This window comes from Choloepus didactylus, chromosome 7 (genome assembly GCF_015220235.1).
Source record: "Choloepus didactylus isolate mChoDid1 chromosome 7, mChoDid1.pri, whole genome shotgun sequence".
Taxonomy (NCBI): Eukaryota; Metazoa; Chordata; class Mammalia; order Pilosa; family Megalonychidae; genus Choloepus; species Choloepus didactylus.
The window spans coordinates 30,852,189-30,876,257 of NC_051313.1; the positions used below are offsets into that span (position 1 = coordinate 30,852,189).

General features: G+C 34.5%; 2 protein-coding genes across 3 annotated transcripts in view; one reads left to right on the plus strand and one right to left on the minus strand.

Moving 5' to 3' along the window:
• The window catches only part of CEP85L (centrosomal protein 85 like), a 220,053-nt gene that overhangs the window by 89,002 nt on the left and 106,982 nt on the right, over nucleotides 1-24,069 (plus strand). The gene's annotated exons all lie outside the window — the stretch shown is intronic.
• Nucleotides 6,015-16,500, minus strand: PLN (phospholamban). Its single transcript, XM_037842155.1, has 2 exons — nucleotides 16,391-16,500; nucleotides 6,015-8,418 (listed from the first exon to the last, which is right to left on the minus strand). Exon 2 carries the CDS (start codon nucleotides 8,318-8,320, stop codon nucleotides 8,162-8,164), a length of 159 nt encoding a protein of 52 aa, XP_037698083.1. The 5' UTR covers nucleotides 8,321-8,418; nucleotides 16,391-16,500; the 3' UTR covers nucleotides 6,015-8,161.

A 24,069-nucleotide genomic window follows, 5' to 3' on the forward strand; every position in this document is an offset into this window, starting at 1 on the left:
AAGGCAAGTACTTTATGATAACATATATAAAGAAAAATAGTGTATAGTCTCTTATCAGTCTGAGGGCTAACATGTAAAGATGTAAATAGGTTGACCTGGAAATGTTTCTATTCCAAGCTAATTTCCTACAGCCCTTTTAAACTGGGAGGCCCAGTTATCTGTGGAATTTTTCATAAATCCCTATCCATTTTTATTGCCAGAATTTTCTGAAACAAATTAGTTCTATGACAAATTGCAAAATTTCCTTAGAGTAAAAATCTAAATAGTAATTGGGTATCAATTGGGCCTCCCAGTTTAAAAGTGCTGTAGGAAATTAGCTTAGAATAGAAACATTTCCAGGTCAACATATTTACATCTTTACATGTTAGTCCTCAGACTGATAAGAGACTATACACTATTTTTCTTTATATATGTTATCATAAAGTACTTGCCTTAAACTGCTTAACAAATCTTGATACCCAATTTATTATTGTTCCTAATAATAAAAAAGTGATAATATGTAGAAGGAATATATTTTATCAAAGAAGATCACTTATTTAGTTAGAAACCTCTATACTCTGTCCCAGAACATATACACGTAATGATTTACATTTATTGGAGAAATCTTAACATATTCCATGTGCCTTCTTTACTCTTGTTTTGGGTACAGTTTTTAAAATCTTGATTATGTATATTTAAATCAGATAGCCAAATATCATTGTGATGTCTGAATTGCAAATCAGAAATGAGCAATTTAGCTAGACTTGTATGTAATTCATCAATTCAAGTGATTGAAAGACTGGGAACATAATTTAAAAAATACTGTTATATTTTAATTTTCAAATGCTTGTGATTACGGGAGAACAGGGATCAGGCAGTTATTTCTCCAGCTGGTGTCTTTACATAGAGTTAGAGCTATCCAAGGGGACTGTTTTCTCCAACCTGAAGTAGGTGTGTTAGAGAAAAAAGTAACCAAGGAAATTGGGCAAATAGAAAGGAATAAATACTGACTGACTCCTTTCATTCTGCTTTGAGGATCCTCTGCTGTAAAGAAGGTTTTCCTCAACCTTGAAGCGATGTAGGGAGTAGACTAGGGAGGTTGGAGGTATATTCTGGAGTAAAACTTAGATTTTAAAATCTTCTCAGGGCACAGTAGAGGGAGAAGGCTGCTAAGGGATAACGTTTGCTTGCATCACCCTGGAAAGATCTGCTTCTCGATTAGCCTTATTTGGGATCGTCTTTTTATAGTGCTCTTAGTCGTCCAGTAGAAGGATGAAACCAGTTAAAGAAAGCTAGGCACTTCAGTTGCAATCTTTAAATGACTGCCTCCATTCTAATTCCTTTCTTGGACTATTACAGGAAAAAAAAATTCTTAAATACCTTCCCCTTGGAAGCTCCATGTTCTATCTTTATTTTTAATGTTCTCATCATAGTAGTTTCTTAAAAGTCTCTTGGAAACATTGACTTTCTTTTAGGCTAAAGAGAAGAGTCTCAGTAAGATCGAGCAGTCCATCTGATAAATTGTGAGAATGTGTGTGATTTTCAAGGACAACTGCTAAACTCTCACCATGAAAAGCACCTCCTATATGATTAAGAAAAGATTTGGCTGAAAGTCATGATCTAATAACACTAAAGATTTCTTTTTAGAACTTTGTAGCTTTCAGATGACTTATATCATTTGATTCTCATAGCCCCCTTCCTCCTTTATCCCCCCAAAGTGGCTAATAATGTAACATAGAAGTGCTCTTTTTAGGACTCAGTCCAGAATTGTTATTGAGCCAACCTCATAGTCTTATTTGCATGACGTTCCTTGATTTCCATGGTTCCCTTCTAAATCACCTGGAGTGCAGGGAGTGTAGTCCTCTGAAGTATTTGCCTTTGTGAATGAAGAGAAGCCACCTATGCCTGTCAGCCTCCATGTGCAATGTCCACCACTAGTCTTTGATTTTTTCTCTGTTATACCTCACACCCTACAGGGACTGTGAAGAAGAGAAAAATAAATACAGTAAACTCATATGTTCTCTTGGGGAAGAATACATCCCTTTCCATAGTCCCCATGGATTTCTTTTTATTTTTTATCTGTGTGTATGGGTGGGTGTGTGCATGTCTATACCCAGCATTACCCATTGGATTCCTATATACCCATGATGGATTTCCCAGACAGGAGTGAAGAAGTGGTCTCTTTATTGGCAAAGTTTTTATCAAACTCTTTTCTCTTACTTACCCTGGGATGTTTCTAAGCTCTGGTTTGCAGTCATTAAAAGAGAAAGGTACAACTTTGGGCCTATTTAAATCATGGAGGGGCTTGATCAGCCAAAATATTGGCACCTAATAATTTTAGCATATTTTACTGGAAATTGTCTTATGGAAATAAAAAATATAAACCAGAAGTTTGATAAAATGTCTTAAAGTTTTGTCAGGCATGAATAAAATTGGAAAAGTTTGATTTCTAACTTGGTGGAATGTTTCATATATTCTCTTACATCCTCTGAAAAGAATATTTTCTTTGCTTATTTTTGTACTATTTTGTCTTTAATATTTTTGCTGCTTGAGATAATCTTCTAACTGCATTGAAAGATGTGAACACTACAACATTTAACAATTATGATATGAATTATGACATGTTCAATGAGTGGCTAAAAAAGCATGTAATTTGTTTTTGTATACATGTGTGCCAGTTTGAATGTATTGTGTCCCCCAAACTCCATTATCTTTGATGTAATCTTGTGTGGGCAGACGTTATCAGTGTTGATTAGATTGTATTTCTTTGAGTGTTTCTTTGAATGCGCCTCACCCAACCGTGGGTGATAACTCTGATGAGATGGTCCCATGGAGGCGTGGCCCCACCCATTCAGGGTGGGCCTTGATCAGTGGAGCCATATAAATATAAAAGGGCTGACAAACAGAAGGAACTCAGTGCAGTTGTGAGTGATGTTTTGAAGAGGAGCTACAAGCAAGAGGGACACTTTGAAGAAAGCACGGGAGCTGCAGATGAGAGACAGTTTGAAGATAGTCGTTGAAAGCAGACTCTTGCTCCAGAGAAGCTGAGAGAGGATAAATATCCCAAGTGCAACTGAGAGTGACATTTTTGAGGAACTGCAGCCTAGAGAGGAACATCCTGGGAGAAAGCCATTTTGAAACCAGAACTTTGGAGCAGATGCCCAGCCACGTACCTTCCCAGCTAACAGAGGTTTTCCAGACACCATTGGCCATCCTCCAGTGAAAGTACCCGATTGCTGTGTTACCTTGGACACTTTATGGCCTTAAGACTGTAACTGTATAACCAAATAAACCCCCTTTTATAAAAGCCAATCCATCTCTGGTGTTTTGCATTCTGGTAGCATTAGCAAACTAGAACAGATTTTGGTACCAGAGAAGTGGGGTGCTGCTGTGTTTGCAAATACCAAATATGTTGTAATGGCTTTTTAAATGGATAAGGGGAAGGTTCTGGAAGAATTGTGAGGCGCTTGATAGAAAAGGCCTAAACTGCTTTGAAGAGACTGTTTGTGGAAATATGGATTCTTAAGATACTTCTGTCGAGGCCTTGAACAGAAATGATGAATGTGTTGTTGCGAACTGGAAGAAAGGCGATCCTTGTTTTAAAGTGGCAGAGAATTTGGCAAAATTGAATCCTGGTGTCAGATGGAAGGAAGAATTTGAAAGTGACAACCTGGAATACTTAGCTGAGGAGATCTCCAGATTACGTGTGGAGGATGTACCCTGGCTTCTCCTTGCAGCTTATAGTAAAATGCGAGCGGAGAAGAGGTAAACTTAGGACTGAACTCTTGGGTTCAAAGAAACCAGAAGCTGATGGCTTGGAAAATTATGGGCTTCCAGGGGGTGGAATCCCAGAAGCTACAGCCCAGTGTGAGGATGTAACCAAACATGGAACCCAGCCACCATTTCAGTACAAGCCAAGATTGGAAAAGGAGTTAAACAGAAAGGATTTGTGCAAAGTCCTATTGTCTGACAGTTTTGACCCCTGTGTGCTTCGTGCGAAGCCAATAGAATTTTTGTGAGATCTTTATAGGCAAAGCCATTGCCAGTCTGGAGTGGAGGAGACAGACAAGGAACAAACTGAAGGAAAATTTTCTTCAAAGACAGAGCCATGGAGGTTGAGGTCTGGAGTCAAGAGGTCTTGGACTGGGAGAGGGAGAAACCCACATGCATGGAAAGGGTGAGTTTGCTCTGGAGGTCGAGGGTGGGCCTTCTGCCTTGATGCTCAGGAAATGTTCTGCCACCCCAAGCCCCAAAGAGGGTGGAGCACATTCCCAGGGAATTGGGGAGAGCCTGGCTGCCACCACACTGTTCTGAAGGGGTTGAGCATGTGCCCTGGAGATGGAAGGGAATCCGGGAGCTGCCCCGATGTTTGAGGAGGGGAGGGGCGAGAAGGTGGTCTCCCCAATGTGTGGATATGTTGGAGCACTCACCCAAGCATTTGGAGAGGAAAGGGCTGCCACAAAGGCCCTTAGGAAGGGTTAGGCTCCCGCTCTTTCAAGCCCCAAGGATGCAACGTTGTTCTGTAAATGACTCTCAGACTTTGAAATTTAATGGAGTTTGTCCTGCAGGTTTTAGGAACTGTTTGGGTCCTGTTAACCCTGTTTTCCTTACTGTTTCTCCTTATGGCAGTGGGAATGTTTATCCTATGAATGTCCCTCCTTTGTATATTGGAAGCACATAACTTGTTCTAAGTTCACAGATCCACAGCTAAAGGAAAATTATGCCTTAGGACTGACCATGCCTATAATTGATTTTGATGAGATCTTGTACTTGACTATTGTTACTGAAATGATTTAAGTTTTTGTGATATTGTGATGGGATGAATGTATTTTGTATTTGGAAGGATAATGTCATTTTGGGGTCCAGGGGGTGGAATTTGCCGGTTTGAATGTATTATGTCCCCCAAACACCATTATCTTTGATGTACTCTTGTGTGGGCAGACATTATCAGTGTTGATTAGATTGTAATTCTTTGAGTGTTTCTTTGGAATGCGCCCCACCCAACTGTGGGTAATAACTGATGAGATATTTCCATGGAGGTGTGGCCTCACTCATTCAGGGTGGGCCTTGATCAGTGGAGCCATATAAATGGGCTGACAAACAGAAGGAACTCAGTGCAGTTATGAGTGATGTTTTCAAGAGGAGCTACAGCCAAGAGGGACACACTGAAGAAAGCACAGGAGCTGCAAATGAGAGGCAGTTTGAAGATAGCCATTGAAAGTAAACTCTTGCTCCAGAGAAGCTGAGAGAGGATAAATATCCCAAGTGCAACTGAGAGTGACATTTTTGAGGAACTGCAGCCTAGAGAGGAACGTCCTGGGAGAAAGCCGTTTTGAAACCAGAACTTTGGAGCAGACGCCAGCCATGTGCCTTCCCAGCTAACACAGGTTTTCCGGATACCATTGGCCATCCTCCAGTGAAGGTACCCAATTGCTGTGTTACCTTGGACGCTTTATGGCCTTAAGACTGTAACTGTGTAACCAAATAAACCCCCTTTTATAAAAGCCAATCCATCTCTGGTGTTTTGCATTCTGGCAGCATTAGCAAACTAGAACAACATGTTTTAATAAAAAAATTAGTAGGAAAGTGACTTTTTTCACCTTTATAGCTTTCTGTTAGCTTTTCTATATTGGCTTGTAATTTCTAGACATTTTAAAGTGTGCTGTTCCTTAACAGAAGAACAGATCTATTTTGAAAATTTTATCATTTCCCCTTTGCCAGGAGACTCAAAAATAATCAAGGACAAGTAATCCCTGATTAGTAGCAAATTCATTATTTTATGTAGGTCTGCCCTCTTGTGCCTATATTAGGAAATCTTTGTTTTAGTTTATTTTGGAAAAGTCACCAAAAACAACCTGCAAAATCAAACCTACTTATAATTAGGTTGTTATAATATAAAATCTTAATAACAATTTGAATGTATTATAGAGCAAATTCATTGCGTTCAAGAGCATTCATTTTATATAGGTGATTCTGATTATTTGCATTAAACAATATACATTTTTAACCAACTAAAATATAGAAGGCAACATTAAACATTTAAATATTAGTTCTTTTTTTAATACCCTGTAAATTAAGATTAGAATTCATTCTACAATAGAAAGTATTTGAGCATTTTGTATTTACAGTTTTTGAATACAATTTTCTTAATATATCGTACTCTTTACATGTGATTAAAAGGTAAGTCCCGTTTAAAAAATGAGTTTTTGTTCTATATTACAATACATTCTGTAATCCTCACAGTTACAAGGTTTTATTTTCTATCGAAGGCAGAATAAATTCTTTATTTCACTTTTCAGTTCCTGAGTTTTGATTTCAGTTCCTCAGTTTTACAGAGGAAAAATAACCCATAACTTTACAGTTAAGTATAAAGTTGATGTTGTAATGAATAAAAGTATAGGACTAATTGAAGATTTTCCTCTTAAAGTTAAGTGCAGCTAATTATAGAACTTAGTTACTTTTTGCATGGGTAGTTACCTAAACCAGTGAGGTTGAGTGTATGATGTTGTTTATAAGCTTTCTAGTTACTATTAGGAATCTCCAACCAGTAAGAGAGCCTTTGCTGAAGAAATCCTCCTGCAGTATGAGATCCCATTTCCCTAAGTTCCTCAGATAATAGTTCCCAAAACCTTTCCCCTCCCCATTGCTAGTGCATCTCACAGCCTCAGGGAATTTAAAAGAGTCTCCTTTACTACCAAGATCAATATTGACATTTCAAATTCTTTTAGTAACTATATTTTGGTAAATTATACATTCTTTAGTCCTTTAATAATTGCTATGTAGTATCATGTCTTGAACTGAAGTTCAAAATAGTTGGATTATGCACTATAGGTGTAAAAATTTCAGACAATTTAAAATGGTCAAATTACTGAATTTTAGTGAATATATTTTCCAACCCAATTTTTCTTTAATGTCTTCTGTTTTATGAGTTGTTGGAAGATATTTTAAAATTATCAGAGGGGAAATTGAAAAATATTCAGCAAAAAAGTAATTGTAGATTAGCATTGCTGGGTCTATCATTTAGCTTATTAAAATGGCCTGCAAAAACAGTAGGTGTTTACCATCTGGTTGATTAAGGGAAATAGCTATATCCTATAATAAACAGTAGGTGGGGCAAAAAGTCATGTTAAAATATAATCAATTTCTGGAGAGAGAATTCAAATTTTTAATTTTTTTAAAGATTGACATAGATTTTTCTGTCTTTTGGAATCTTTAATTATTTTCTCTGCCACATTGGGTATACGGTTGGAATAGAAGATGATCTATAAAATCATTCTAAATTCTAAGATTTCATTATTTCAAAGATATAGTGTGATGTTATATATTCTAGCTTAATCAACTACAGTGACTTACATTAAGCTGATCTGTTAATGTATTAGTAATTACTGCTAATCACACTGTCAGATGTTAAAATAAACCACCAGTTCTTATCTATTGATCATAATGTCCTAGAGAAAACAGATATATAATTTTCCTGTATGTATTTGAAGTCTGTAATTCTTTGAAAAAAAATTAGTTTAATAGAAATTTTATTTTTGTAAAAATGTGGCCTTACTTTTTCCTACTTGATTCTCATTTAAAAAATGTTAATGGTGGTATATAAAAGAATAATAGCATTTCTCTTTTAGAATGGAGATTCTGATAAAGAGTTACTACAAAGACTACTGTATAATAATTGTAAAGGTAACATGTGAGGAGTCAGTGGGCTATTTTGATTAATGATACTTCATTTGAATCATTATTTTGATACTAGGTGAAGACCTGAAAAATACTCAAGTATCAAAGAAGTTTTTACAGTACAATCTAAATTATGTATGCCACGAACAGTGAAGCTAACCCTTTGTATATGAAGTGGACTTGTTAGCAGTGTGGTTTCAAAACTAAACCTCTACTCCATCCTCAAAAAAGATTTGTTATAGAAAGGAAATAAGTACTTATGTTATGCATACTTATAGTCATTTTTAAGTTAATTTTTGAAAATGAAGCACTTTTCATGTTTACAGGATCCAGTAGGTGAATTAATTTGCTAACAATTTGTTTTGGTCTGAATTTTGACCTTTTCACAAAGAAATTCTTCTACTCAGGAAGTGGTCTGTTATGCAGTGTTGTTATTCCCCTCTTCGTGGTATGACAGATTTTAAGCCAAAGTAGTAAGTTGTAGAATTGGAGGTTGCAGCGAACTTCAGAGAAGCATCACGATGATGCAAATCAGCAAGAGACATATCAAGATGAGGCAGAAATTGGTAAATAAGTTCTGGAGATTTTGACGTGCTTGTTGAGGCATTTCAATGGTTGAAGCTCTTCTTATAGCAGAGCGAGTGAGATATTGGACTTTATCCATGGCACCAGGAAGAAAGGAAGTCTGAAGTTTTAAACAGGCAAGAGAAAGAAAGCAAAGCTGGCAGTCAAATGTGAGATCACTGTCTTCTTTTAGATAGCCTGGAATGTAAAAATAGTAAACAAATTAGGATCAAATGCATAAGCTATTCTCTGAACAGTTAAACACGATTGCGTGTTTATCTTCCTCAAAATTATTTGTGTTTATAGCATCCATTTTCTCTGTAGTCTGTGAGCATGTGCCTGTGAATATCTCCATTTCTCTGCCTGTCCCTTTAGGGAATGGGGGGCAGCATGACTCTCATTTGTCTGGTGTTTGGGTTGTCAGGCTTTGCCTCCTGCCCCAAAATTGACTAGAAGTGCAGTTTGGTTTAGGATACACCTTGTGTTGGGCTATTCCCTTGGGCAAAAGTTCTTATACTTTCATAAAGATTGTTTCTTTGTGAGCACAAGTAGTGTGAAAATTTAGTTTATTAGTAGCTCCAGAACAAATCTTATAAAAAGGATGCATATAATGAATTATTCTCTGGGATGCTGATTTTGCACCAAAATAAAATAGTTAAATGGGAAGTGTTTTACCAGAAATAGGGATTCAAATTGTTTGTGGTTCCTTTTATGATTTTATAGTTTTGTAGGACATGTTATTTTAAATTATATTCTAACAAGACTTGATATTAAGAACTGAAGACTCTCAAGCTCAGAAGGCACAGTAATTATCATCATCTCACTCTCTACCATAGAAAGTTCCAATTTATAGATGATCTGTTCATGAGAACAGTGGTTTCCACTCTGAGTCCTTTCAGAGCTGCCATAAGCTATTGCTGCCTGTGGGACCTAAGCCTTGTTAATTAATAGACAAAACAAAACAAAAACTTTTCAATAGTAACACATTATTGTAGAAAAATTAGATATAGATTTAAAATTGTCTGTAAATTAACTGCTCAGAGATAATGGCTGTTAACATTTAGCGATATATCACTGTTAATCAAGATATAGTGTATCTCACCCCTAGATGCCAGACATCCCTTCAGTTTCTTTCTGGTGTCTGTAACTCCGATTAAAGCCCACCTCACACTGCCAGGCCCTGTTCCTTAGAGAGTGAGCTAATGCTCAAGAGAGCAGAGAGGAGTACTGACATAATGGGAAAGGGGGAAATATATATCAGGCACAACTAGTTAGAACTTGGCATTTAGTTTTACAAAGGAACCATGTGGTATATGGTGGTTAGATTCTGTAGTATTAGTACTTTAACTTGAGTGTATTATACTTGGAATTATATAATAGGCTGGATTTTCATTTGAAAATCCTACATGTAGTAAGGAGTTCCAGGTGGCCAATTTATATCAAACTTAAGTCTCTTAAAGAGTTGGTAACAACTTGCATTTTTCTGTCGTATGTTCTTCATTGTCCAATGCAAGTGGCTGTTTGCAAGCCTAGTTTTAGCATCCTCCTGTTATTTATTTATAACACTCCCTACTTAGAAAATGGTAGCTTGAATTTGGTATTTATCTCTAATTACCTTTGTTTGAATTCTTTAGATAAAATACTATAGAAATAAGTTTTTTTTTTGTTCTTTAGGAAAATATATCCTTTAAATTTCTTTTGCTTATATTTGCTTAATCATAGATCTAGTGAATTTGCACTGTTTAGGAAAATGTGGGGACAATGCGTTTATTCTTTTATTTGTTTGACTGTGTATATGAGGATATATAACAGAATACTGCTAAGGAAAATAATTAGCATTGGTAATTCCTGTTTGCACTTACATTTTTGTGAACTTTCAGGACTTAAATGATCTAAAAAAATCTGAATTAAAAGACAAATTGATTTCAAGATAAAACTTGTTCAAATATACATGGAGAAAAGGGGGACGCTGGCCAAAAGTTCATCCTGAAGCATATATAGGAGTCATTCCCTAGCCTGACACTGATGAGTAGTACTTCAGTCACATGAGACATGTCACCTTTCCATAAATACTTTGTTCCCTTTTATGATTCTGTCCTCTGCACATGTTGTTCTGGCTCTGCTGGAATCCCCCCCCCTCCCCCAAACCTTTGATTCTCTGCCAAGCAAACTCCTGCTGATCCTTAAGGCCTAATTTAAGTATCATTTCCTTAATGAAACCTGTGCCTTAGTACTTAGTGCATAATTGGTAACCATTTGAATAAATTAATCGATAAAGCTGAATAAGGGATTTTTTTAATTACTTTAAAATTTTAGAAATTGTTAATGATCAAAGATAGAACAAGAGTTATGAAGTTAGAATAACAGAATTTAAAGTCTCTTCCTATCACAGTTGAGGAAAATGAAGCCTAGAGGATTTACCAAAGGTTATGGTCTCCTGTTTAACACAACATTAACCTGAACTATATTTGACTAGGCTTTGTACAAATGAATATTTGGTGTTTATGAGATACAAAGAGGTTATGCTCTGAAGAGATGAGCTCTCTTCTGTTGGAGGTATAATTAATATAGAGACTGATCTCATAATACTTCAATTATTATTGAAAAAGTAGAGTTTGTTCTTGGAAACACATTGGGTATGAAGCATGACCAAAAGTAGTATCTTATTTCTTGTCAAATTCAGAAATATCTCATAATTCTAAAGTGATTCGTGGTATTTCTTTGTAATTTTTTGCTAAAACTGAAAAAAAAAAGTTTTACATACTGTTGTTAGCTATATGCATTGAATTTATTGGGCCCAATTTCTTTTACTATGGTATAATCTGAAATGTGTTGAGGCCTAATTCTGCTGAACTTCCAAAGTTTGTGTGGTGATAATTAAACCAGATTTCATCCATAGAGATGGAGTTTCTTGTCATGTTGAGAATTGAAAAGCTGTGTGTGGGAACAGCACAGTCCTATTTTTGGAGTTCTCTGTGACCTTCACTACATCATAATTTATAGCATGGTTGTCAGGTGTTTACCATTCTTTTCTCTGCCCTGGCAACCACACTGTGAGTTTAGAACTATTGTGGTCCTCCCCCCACTGTTTCTAGATCTAAGCCTGTTAATAGAGTAATATTTGGTGAAGAGCCTAAAAAAATAAGCAGTTTCATTTCATTTTCATTTTATCTGACATTTGTCGAACATTCTTTTAGAATAATTGGAAGAAAAAGATTATGTTGGGATGTTCTGACCTTGTATCTGGAATAAACAACAGTGGAGACTGAAATTAGTCTTTTTCTTTTTTTTAGCATGACAATATATGTAAATTAGGTGATTCAGCACAAGAGGTGTAAGGACACTGTAAAAATTAATTCATCATTCAGGCCCAAGAATCAGAATATAGAGATATTAAAGATGCTTGATAGGAGTTTGATTGTAGAAATGCCAGTTGCTCATCTCTTGAGCTGCAATTAAGAGACAGAAAAGTACCTTGCAGAGTAGTGTCTTATATGTCTATGAGATCCATGATTACCCTAATTTTTGGAGAGATGGGAAGAATATAGGTAACTCTTTATTATATTCTTTTTTTATAGAAATTATAAAGCCTTTGGTTGTCAATTTTTCCTCTCTTGATCAAAGAAGGGTGGAATTAGGAAGTTAAAAAAAACCCTAAAGTTCAAGATAGTATTCTTTTTGAAATGGAATCAGGAAAGAGACAACCAACAGGAAACTCTAACCCTTCAACAAATATCATGTTAGGCAACATATAGGATAGCAGTCACCATATTACATTCTACGGAAGTCCTCACTTTGCCTGCCGTGAATCTTATTTCTTCAGTATAAAATCAGATTCATTTTTTTTTGTGCAAAAGGAACTTCAGTAGACTTAGAAAAACTTTTGGTGGTCTGATGTGTGATTTGCTAGACAGTTGATACTCTGACGATGTTGTGTTATGCTGAGCAGTAATCCTCACCTATTGTTTAAGCAGAACTTTGCAGAATTTTCCAAGCTTCATTTTTTGTGGGTACTCCCTTTACTGAAATTAGAAATTACTGAGATTCCTTATCTGTATTATTTTCTTTTCTTTTTGTCTACTTATTCTTTTTACTAGGAATATTTGCTAGTCAATTCAAGTAATGCACATCCTAGACCACAGTCTGACAGATTTTAGGTTAGCTTATTTACCGCTGTTTAATTGGTTCAGAACACTAGACTTTTCAGTAGATTTAATAAACAGGACTCATTTGTGTTAGAATTATTTTGGAGTTTTATTTTTCTTTATTTTCCTATTATTTATTCCTATTATATTTATTTCCTATTATTTTATTTTCCGAATTTGAAAGCATGCATCATGCTCCTTAATCAGTAAATGCTTCCATGTGTGTTTCCTGAGAACAGGGATATTCACTTATGTAATAACCACATTAAGTACAGTTATCAAGTTTAATATATTTAACATTATTATAGAGTATAGAATCTATGTTCCAATTTTTTCAATTGCCTCAATAATGTCTTTTGGGCATTTTTCTTCTCCATTATTACATCCAGTTCAAGATCATGTATTGTGTTTAATTCTCTCTCTTTTTAAAAATTGTGATAACGTATATGTAACATAAGATTTCCTATCTCAGTCACTGCCAACCATAAGATTCAGTGGCATGAGTCACATTCAGTGTTGTGCTGCCATCACTATCCGATGCTTAAAACTTTTATATCATCTGAAACAGAGAAACTGCACTCATTATATATGCATCTTTTTTGACTTTTTGAATTAAATCAGGGCAGTTCATCATTAAATTTATCATCAGTCTGTTGGCATCCAGAAGTTTATTCTGGTACAATCACTTTCTTTTTGGACTGCCTGATACTAAACTTGCAAGTTCTATTTAAAGTTGTGTGGCTGCGTCATTCCAGAGTTGGTCCAGACTGACTATTTTGGAAGAATCTTGAAGCTTCTTCAATCCTGGTTATTAAAAGAATTGTGTAAACATAAAAATCAATATATTTTTGGCTCCTAAATTGATACCGTAATGAAATGTTTCCTTTTGCTGTAAAGCTCTGACTTGAGGAGAATTTCATTAAACAACAGCACAGAGAGATTTTCTCTGAAATTGGCACATTGCTGTTGCTATTTTGTCCTGTAGGCTTGACTTCATTATTTGTTTGTTCTGTTAAATACTGAAACAATGATTTAAAAATCAATTTTATTTGCAATTAAAATATCCTTTTTACTCCTATAGGAGTTAAATGTCATTTAAATACCCCTACTAATGTGAGTGAATTGTCAAGTTTTATTTTTTGTTTTGAAAATCCTGAAGGTGTAATATATTTTTAAAAAGCACTAGAGGTCGTCAGCTGACTACAGTTATACTGGGGGAGAAGTGTGCACTTAGTCTTCATTTTCATTTGTTTATTTGGTAACACATGCTTAAGAATTGGTAGGATGAGAACATTGATGACTATTTTTGGAAATGCCCAAAGAAACTACATCTTATCTGATTTAAGTCACTGTAGTTTGAAAGGATTATTTCCTTGATTTCCAGCCATTAGGTTTATTTCTTTGTGGATCTGATCAGCACTATGATAATTCATAGTTTAGGTGAAAGTTATTGATTTTCATAGCATGAATAAGAAAGTGAGATTCCTCTGTTCAAGCACCTGTAAACAAATAGGGTTGAATATTTAAATGGTAGAATGAGGGGGTCAGAAAAGGATTTGAGGAAAGCCAAGGATATAATATGGAACTGAAGAAAACTACCACAGGTATGGATTTTGTGAAAAGTTTTGAGAAGGCGTTAGTTTGAATTTCAAGTATCAAGGCTAAGTGGATTAAAGCCATAAGTATATGAAACAAATATGTATGTTTTGTTTTTTAAAATTTGTGCAATTATTTTGAGTTTTACCTTCAAGGGTATATTGTTTAATAGCTAAGGAAATCTATAACTTTTATTCCTGATTTTAAAAATGATCAAGAGCGTATTACTTAGGCTGTCCATAATGCCTGATGCATAAATTCACCTGAAATGGAATGGTTACAAATTAAAATAGAAATCTGTCCTCTAGGTTTGCCTCTTAGAGGGCCAACTACAGTATTTGAGAGCTCTGAGTATATTTTGTTTTGCCAATATCATTATTTATTTTTAAGCCATGTTGATCAGTATATAGGATGAGTCTGCAGTTTAGTGTTGTAAAACCTAGGCTCCCACTAAGGCTCCACTATTTCCTAGCTCGTGAGCTTGGGCATTTCACATTTTGGCATTTGTTTCCTAGATTATAAAATGGAGGCACAATATCAAACATATAAGGAGTTAAGAGGCTCAAATGAGATATTTGTATCCAACAGTGCATGTAGAACATCTCTCTCTTCTGGGATTGGTAATAGATACCTTGTCTTATTTAGAGAAGTAATCTAACCTTTATATTTGAACATTTAAATTTTTATTCTTTTATTGAACTATTTTATTTATACAAATAATTCTACCACCAATTAAATTTAGATTAACTTTAATTAAGAAGCAATTGATATGTATGAATATGTAACCAAATGTAATTTGTTTTTAGAATACCATTTTCTTTTGTCCACTAAAATATTGTTAAAATACTTTTGATATTTCAGTTTTAGGAAATGATAGTGACATGACCCCTCTTAGTAAAGCAAGTATTCTAGCTTTTTCACATCTTTAATTTAAACATCTTTCACATTTCTTCCATTTTCTTTTGCCTAACACTCTTTGTAAACAAAGACTTTCATAGAAGAATTTCTGCCCTTCTTAGGTACTGTGTGATTTCTTGGAGCAATGTATGTGGTGGTGAAATTCTGGTACAATGAAAGAATCCACAACATCCCATTCGAAATGTGATCTATAATTTGAAATATATTTGAGTAAAAATATATAAACATGCGCATGAAACATATGCACTAAATGACTTTTGTGTAATATTAAGGGGAAAACATTTTAATACAGAGATATTAGAGGCAATTGGGGTATATCTGTGGTAGAAAAAAATTAGAAATATTTTTACATATCTTATGGAAAGCTGCTTATAAATTACAGTAAAATATTTTAATACTTATAGAAGTCTAGAGGTAAATTTTATTTTAGCACTTATATGAATAATAAAAATGAAATAAACTCTATGTAATATTCTTTATGCCCTGACTGATAGAGATTTAAGAATGAGTAAACCTTTCACATATGTATTAAATTGAGGAATGTAACATAAAGAGTATAGTAGAATTCAAATGGAAGTCATAAAATTTACCTCTTCATTCCTGGGCATTCTTTTTCTTTCTTTTTTCCTTCTAAATGCAGAAGAAAACTGAGGAGCCTTTGGTAATAATCTGACAAAAGTATGTCCACTAATAGGCAAAATAAAGGTTCATTTCATCAAATTGGCTCCAATGAAATATTTAGGAATATTTTGTGCTGCCAACATAACTGCTCTTTACTTTTAAAAAATGCGTTATTTTCTGTAATTTTATAAGGACTTTTGTTTTAGACAAGTATTTTAAAATTTCTAAACTTGTTCTTTATGATATAATATGGAATTTAACACAATTTGTTAACACAATTGACTAAAAGTTTGGATTTTTAAGTGTTAATTTTATTACAAGTTGGACTTTACAGAGAGGAAAAAACTCTTGAAGAGCATGTTAAAAGTAGCTTGTATGATATACTCTTAAACTCCATTTTGTTCCTATTTACTGTTAAGGGTCACAGTGAGAATACAGGAGTAGGCATGCCAGTTGTGTGCTTGTCATTGTGTGCAGCCACACGACTGTTTATGGTGTTCCAGATATAAATTGCCCCTTCCAGCCTGACTTCTCAGCAGAGTAACAAGGAACAAAATAAAGCCGTTGCTTTTATATGGCGAAATTAAACCATCACTATCACCAAATATGGTAACATAATTGGAAGATTTTTAAGTTTGCAGAAATTCACAAATGGAAAGCAAAATAAAAGTGAAGGTTAACGTAAACTGAGAAACCAATAACCAGGATTAAAGATGAATGTGACTCTTATTTCAAAATTAAGTACTTTATTAGAAATTAAGCTTGTCCTATGAAACGTTTTATTGCCTGACTTTGAACTGAAATTTGCAAAATATGATTAATTCTTTTTAAAAAGTGTAGTAAGTTTAAATTATAGAAAGTAAGAATTAGCAAACTGAATAAAATCTTACCTTGACTCCTGTGATTATTGCAATAATGAAGTATTGTGAGTTCTGTGAAGTCTTATGGGCCTTTAGCTGAGAAGTTTTCTGACTCTGTTACCAGGTTTATGGGAACAATTGAAGTAGGTGGAGGAGAAAAAGTATTGTAGGGAGGACTTATGATGTCACACAGGAATTCTGAAGTTGTGATTGGTTAGCCATAGTTTTATCACAATCAGACTCTTTAGAACTTCACTTATCTTTAGGTGTGGAAAGGTCATTCAGACTTTGTGCTTTATTTTTTGTTTTTAATTTTTAAAAAAGCATATGGCTGATGAATGAAAAAGAAAAATTAAGTAAGTTTGGGGTGGTGTTCCGAAAGCACTCTTTAAAGATTTGTACATTTATGGGCTTAGAGAGAAGTTATACTGTACAATGTCTGATGTTGATAATATTGAAGAGCTAAAATAGTCATAGCAATAGGAATTTTAAGAGAGTGAGAATTGTAATATAGGCTTGAGCCAAGCCACTTTCCGTGAGTTGCTGCTGCTGCTCTTGCTGTAACACTGCTGCTTCATGCTGTTAGCTTCTAGTACAACAGCAATTAAACGTTTTTACAGAATCAAATTTCACACCTTTTCCTGTCTTATTTTGTTCTTGCTCCTCATCCCTTTGTGTGTATGGGGGACAGCGTAGATGAGACAACCAGGGTACTATTTCTAAAAGGATGTGCTTCATTTAATGCAGCAGTTGTTTCCCTGAAAATTATTACATAAATGAAATTTTAGTAAATGGAATAATATTTTGAACTTTCTAGAAGAGCCTTTCTTATCGTAGAACTAGGGAAAGAATCCTTTTGAAAAGTCAGGCATTATTCTCCTGTTTTCTGTATATCTAACTTTTAGTTTTGTATATAAGATTTACTTGAATCACCTCACATGCAAATTCTAATTCTTAAATCTCTTCTTTAAGTTTGGAGGAGATATTTCTTATGAAATTAGCATTTGTAAGAAGAAAATCAGTATTTAGTTTTTAAAGGGCATTTTAAAACAGCCTCTGAAAAAATAGTAGTTTGAACTGGGGATTTCTCTTTTGATTTTGTTTTCATTATTGTTCAATTGTTTATATACTGTTGGGTTAGTCACATAAGTCATAAATATAGAGACCTATAAAGAAAGCATTTTCAATTTTTAATTTTTTTATGCTCGTAGCAGTTAATTCAGCCTGCCTCACTTTACTATGCTTAAACTACAATGTGGAGCAGCAGCTGCTTATGACTCCTTAAATGGAGATTATCTTGGCTTCTTCCAAAGAGAGATAAAATCCATCTCCCAAGCAACTCTCTTTTTAAACAGTCAGTTAGAGCTAACTGAAAAATAGTATTTCAGCAAAGAACTTCTGTGAACATTGCTAAGGGAAAATATACAACTTAAAAGTGAACACAAAATTAAAGAAATTACATGAATGATGTTTGACACTGTGCTGAGCATGCTATAAGCAGTTTTCCTTTCAATCCTTACATAAAAGTAAGGATTTCTTGTTTATTATTATCAGTTGCCAATGATGACTGATAATATGAAACCTAGAAACCTAAAGTGGTTTATAGTAATTTGTCATAGATGATGGCTACCAAGGGACAGACCAAAGATTCAAATCTAGATCTGTTCAGTTAAACTTCCCTGTTGGATTGGCATCTTGTGGGGGAAAAAAAGTCCTTATTTGGATTATAACATTCACAGAGTAGTGTATATCAATCTAAGAGATTTATAATATAGAGATAGGGTGGATTAGTGAAACTTGTTGTTCTTAGAAAGTCTGCTTTAAGTTTGGCAGTTACATATTCATTTGAAAATGAAGCTTAGGGAATAGATCATTATAGCTTGATCACCTCTAGTTGTAGAAAAGTAGAATTAGTAATATTTAATTGGATAAACTAAGAAATTGCTATAGACTGAATAAAATATGCCCTAGATATCTTACATTTGCTAATTAAAAGCATACATAGCCACACACACCTCAGAAGGATATTAACAACTGTATGTGTCATAGTTGGGAAATGGAGACAAAATTCTTCTGTTTTGATTTGTGAAAGAGTGGGGAGCTTCTGTTTATCCTTTTCCTCTGTTGTGGCTTACTAATATTATTATAAATACAAATGATGCTCTAAGAAATGTTACATTTTAGTTTTAACCTGGTTGCCAAAACAGAAGGTTATTTATTAGACATTGATGAGCTACAGTATAATCAGTGAAGCGTTCCTCAAAAATCCCCCAACTAGGGGTTGGAAATTTTTCCAGAGGTGCTTTGTCAGAATTTGCATTTGGAGTCAGACTATAGTTTGAGTCTATATTTTTTGGTCACATGACCTTATACAAATAACTTCCCTTAGCTGCCATACCTGCAGAATGGGATTGTTGTGAGGGTTTAATGAGATTAAGTGGGTATAGTGACTTGCAGAGATCCTGCAACATAGTGTGTGTATTTAATGGTAGTACTTGTCTTTCTTCTCTTTTCCTTTAGAGGATGGGTTCTTAACCTGGGGTCTGTGGGTAGAGATCAAGGGTCCTTGTACTTGGAAGAGAAAATTATATCTTTATTTTTTACCAAGCTCTAAATAAAATTTAGCATTTCTTCAATTTTGACTGCAGGCCCAAAACCCCTGAAGTATTAGCAGTCCATGTGACTGTCACTATAGAAATCCCAGATAATTTCATGTATCATGTTTGTTGTAGATGGCTTGAAATACTATTTACCTTCACCATGACTTTGAAATTACTGTAATTAGACCTGCCTCTAGACATTGTTATTTAATGTGTTAATACAGATGCACCTATTACTACTTCACAAATTTGTTTTTTTAAATAATATTTCAGTATGCGTTCTTTCCTTTTTAACCTATGTATTTTATATTTTTAAAGTTTTATTTTAGAACAGTTTTAAATTTATATAAATATTACAAAAATAGTAGAGAGTTCCTATTTGCTCCATACTCAGTGTCCCCAAATTAACATCTTACATTCGTATGGTAATTTGTCTCATTATTTGTCATAACCAATGAACAAATATTTTCATGATATTAGTAACTGAAGTCCATACTTTATTCAGGCTTCCTTGGTTTTCCCTTAATAACCTTTTCTGTTCCAGCATCCATGATACCGTATTATATTTTGTAGTGATGTCTTCTAAGGCTCCCTTGGTTGTGACAATTTCTCAGACTTTCCTTTGACCTTGACTGTTTCAGGGATTGCAGGTCAGGTATTTTTGTAGTGTCCTCCAGCTCTGTCTGATGTTTTTCTCATGGTTTTACAGGGGTACTGTGTTTTGGTCAGGAAGACCAGAGAGGTAAAGTATCATTTTCATCAGATCATATCAGCATGACTTATCAAAGTTGATGTTAACCTTGATCACCTGGCTGAAGTAGTGTATGATGGCTTTCTCCATTGTCAAGTTACTTTTTCTTTCCCTTTCTATACTGTATTCTTTGGAAGGAAGTCATTATGTGTAGCCCACACTTATGCTCCACCACATCATTTGGAATTTTTCTATGTGTATAAAAACATTCTGAGATTGAATCAGTAGGTTTCAGTCTGCCAAAGTGGGGTACATGGCACAAAAAAGTTAAAAATTTTTGTGTTGGGGGATGTTTCTATAGTTGTATGGGGCAGTGCTTTTTGAGAGAGGAAGACTGAGTTCTCAGGCTTAAAATCCAAATCTCTTAGCTTGGTATTTTAGGTCCTGTTTTTCTAGCCTCACCTCTTATCACATCCCTTTTTACTCCATATTCTGGCTCACAGTTCCTGTGGCCATCTGAATAGGCTATGGTAATTTAAGCCTCAGTACTTTTTGCAGAAATGTCCTCCCTAACCAACCCTTATTCCCATCAAAGTGCTATTCCAATTTACCTGTTTTGTGAAAAAGCCATCCCTGCCTTATGCCAAGCAATTTTGCATGTTACCTGTATTATGTCTGTTTTTATTGTGCTTATTAGTTTATCTTCCTAGACTAGACTGCAGGCTCCCTGAAATTGGAGCCAACGATATATTTGTACTACTGTTTATTCTTTATAGTACTAACACCCAGTATAGAACCTGGCTCATAGGAATTCTTAAGTATTGAATGAATGAATGAATGAATGGGAGACAGGGAAAGATTGCCAGGTTGTAGAGCTGAGTTATCCTACCTACAGAGGTAGGTGTTAGGGTCAGCTAAGAAATCTTAGCATACTAAAGTAACGTAAAAGGCTTATGTCTCAATAGTCATTTGGGGAAATAGGCTCACTTTTAGAATAAGTGCCATGCTAGATACCTAGAGGCTCAAACATCTTGTTTTTTCATAAATGTCTCAATTCTGAACAGACTCCTTATTAAATATCCTAATTAAGGATGGGAGAGTACTGATGACCAGGAAAGATCAAATAGTTTGAGGGAAGGGCTCATGGAGGGCTCAACAATTTTTGGAAATATATATGAAACACATTCAGGGGATAGAAATGTTATAGCATTCTCTGTGGCTTCAAGAAACTTGTCTTTCAGCATGCAAGTAATGCACAAATGAAATATGTTAACATTTTGGAGATTAATCACTAGAGTAAGATAACACCAGGACAAGGAAATTCAGAATTGAGAGTCAAATGAGCATATACATATATACATAAAAAGCAATGTGACTTCCTGGAGAACTACTTTTATACAGAGGAAGCAGACAGAAGTGGAGGAAAAATAAGAAATGGAAACACACGCACACCACAAAACGAATTAAAAATCACACACACACAAAACTTCAGATCACCAGATTTTTGCTTCAAAACTCTATAGACCATGATGGCTGTTTATTGTTAAGAAGGTTCCAGTTCAGCTCAGAGATTTGTAGTGTTGCCTAGATATACTAAATTCCACAATCTATGTGCTTGGCACCCTACCCCTTGGGTCCCTAGCATTCTTAATTTTTGTGGTGGCACCATATTTTCTAATCCAAAATAGAAATTTGAGATTCACCCTTGTTTCTTTGTAGTGTTGGACTCCCCGTGGAAGTTAATTCGAGATGATCAGATTTAAATCTTTGTTCCTTAACCTTAACCTTATCAGCTCTTCTCCTGACACTCTTCTATTCAGTTTTCACCCTGCTATCAAAGTTGCTTTCTCAAATTTGATCATCACTCACATGCTGAGAATTTTTCATTGTATTAACATTTCCTTCAAGGTTAAAAACTCAAATTTTATAATATTACATACAAAGATTTTTCCTGGCCTGGCCATTGTCATCTATTCCTACTTTAACAGTTGACAACTGTGCTGTTGTATGTGTGTGCCTTCTCTCCAGAATCTTCTCCTTACTTACTTGTTCCCCTGCAAATAACTTCATTGTTCAGAAATAGGTAGACAATGAGGGAGGGACCATAATTCAGAAAAGTCAGATAAATTAGAAGCTGGAGGGAGACTTTATAGATTCTATGGGTATATTTGTTTTCTTTGCCCTAAGCTTCATGAATAGAGTCTGATTGATTTTTGTCTAATCTCCTCACTGCTTACCTCTCAGAAGGCTCTTTATAATATTTCTGGGGTTAGTGGATTTTTAGAAAATTTTTTGTCATTACCCATAAGCCCTTAAAAGGATTAGCTGAACGAGAGGGAGAATAAAGGTCCTCAGATTGTTCCTGGTAATTTGAGTTTTTTTGCACTTCATTTAACTTCTTTTTTTCTTATTTCTTCACATTTTGATATTATGTGTGTAACATACTGATCTGTGGACTGGTTTTGTGTTCACCATAGCTTATTAATGTGGAAGTGAAGAATTTGATCTGTCCTTCTTGTCTTTCTGATTCCCTCAGTCCCTTTATGATTTCCAGAAAATGAATCTGTACTATAGTTTTCTCATAAATAGAATGAAGGAGGATTGAATTAACTTCCAAAGTCTCTTTGAAGCTCAGACATTCTCTGATTATACTAAACTAGCTTCAGAAAATAGGCAGTTACTTTTCAGAGCAGCTACTGATTTTAGCTAGATCTGTTAAAATCAATGTGTTGCAAATTTCACAAAAGTCAGTTTCTAATTCATTTATTCCTTTAGTCGAACTACTGGTTGTCAAGTACTATAGTAGATAAGAGCTACGGTAAGAAATAGCAATGTCCTTGTCTTCATGGATTTCACATTTTAAAACACCCTAAAAATATATTTGCTAAAGAATAATTAAAAAAAATAATTTTTACAAAATATGTTTGGACATTTGATGTGATTCTGTTCTGAAGATTAATCGTTTCATTATTTTTAGCATATAAATGTAGCATAATTTATTCAATTAGCCTCATTGGATATTAGGTGATTTATAATTTTTGCCATTATAAATCATTGTAAGTAACACTGTAATAAACATCAATCTGTGCAAATAAATCTGTTATCTTTCTTCTGTCTCAGCTCTGTAGATTTGATGTACTTTAAATGTTAGTTTATGCAAGGGTGAACAGGTTCTTAATGAATTTTATTTGTATTTTGTAATATAATTTCTTAATTTTGCGGTTAGGTAGTTGATTGCATTTCCTTATAATTAGAGAAATGTTTTTGAGAAAATAAGCTAAGAATAGAAGTTTTAGTGAGGATTAGACTCTGAAATGGGTAAACATCCTGAGTGATATGACTGGACCATTTTCTACCACATTTTTAGTTTAGATCAGGAGGCCACCAGTACTGTGCTCCTGCACTAAGGATAGGGAGATAACCATACCTAAATTTAGTTTTGAGGTTTTATTTAAAGACTTTTGATAATATCAGCATTTAAATTAAATTCTTGATTGCTTTGGTGACAACTTCTAAAGTCTAATAGCTCTATCCTTCAGTTATATAGTTAGCCCTACTTAAGTTTGTGGAATAAAAGTGAAACCGACCCTTGGTTTTTCAGAATGCGTGCATTCTTGAAAAGGTTATAGAAGTAGAATTTAATATGTGGTATTCATATTTACCTTATAAAGCAAGAGATGTAGAATGTCCCAGTGGAAAAGACTAATAAGCCTGACTTCTTTAAGTGTAGGCATTGGGATATTTTTCCAACCATTTAGTTAGTGTACGGAATTGTGCATCATTTTGATATATCTCAGCAAAGCTGTACTTATTCCTTAACCCATCCCCAGATCAAAAGCTTATACAGCATAGCAAAAGGACAAGAACATATCATCATCTGCTGTTTTCCTTTGTCCTTAAGTTGGTCAAAGGTGCTGGCTGGGCTTCATGACCAGCGCTAGCATTAGGATCAAGAAGATGCTTTTGGCAAAGTTACTTATTAGGCTCCCCTGTTACTATATTCTTTTTTAATGGATCTTTTGCTTAGCTGTGGCCATGGATACCTGAAAAATTGATTGTTGGCTCCAACATTAATGTGTTGAATTTTTTCTTATTTAATTTGAGAAAGTAAATTATGTAAAAATTTAATATTTAGATATATGTGAATCTGTGTCACGAATATTAGAAAATCAAAAAGTCTTCTTGAGAATACAGACCTCCAAAATAGAATACAGTTTGGCTACTGAAGACATCTTTCAATTTTATCTCTGTTTGTAGCAAACTAAAATTAGCTATTTCTATTAGTCAAAGATTACGTGGTTCTCACAGAAATAAAGCTAAACCTCAAGGGCCTGAGAGCATGATTTTTATTCAAAGATAAATTTTTGGACTGCTTGTTGAACTATAATCATGTAAAGTGTAGATATTACTATTAAATG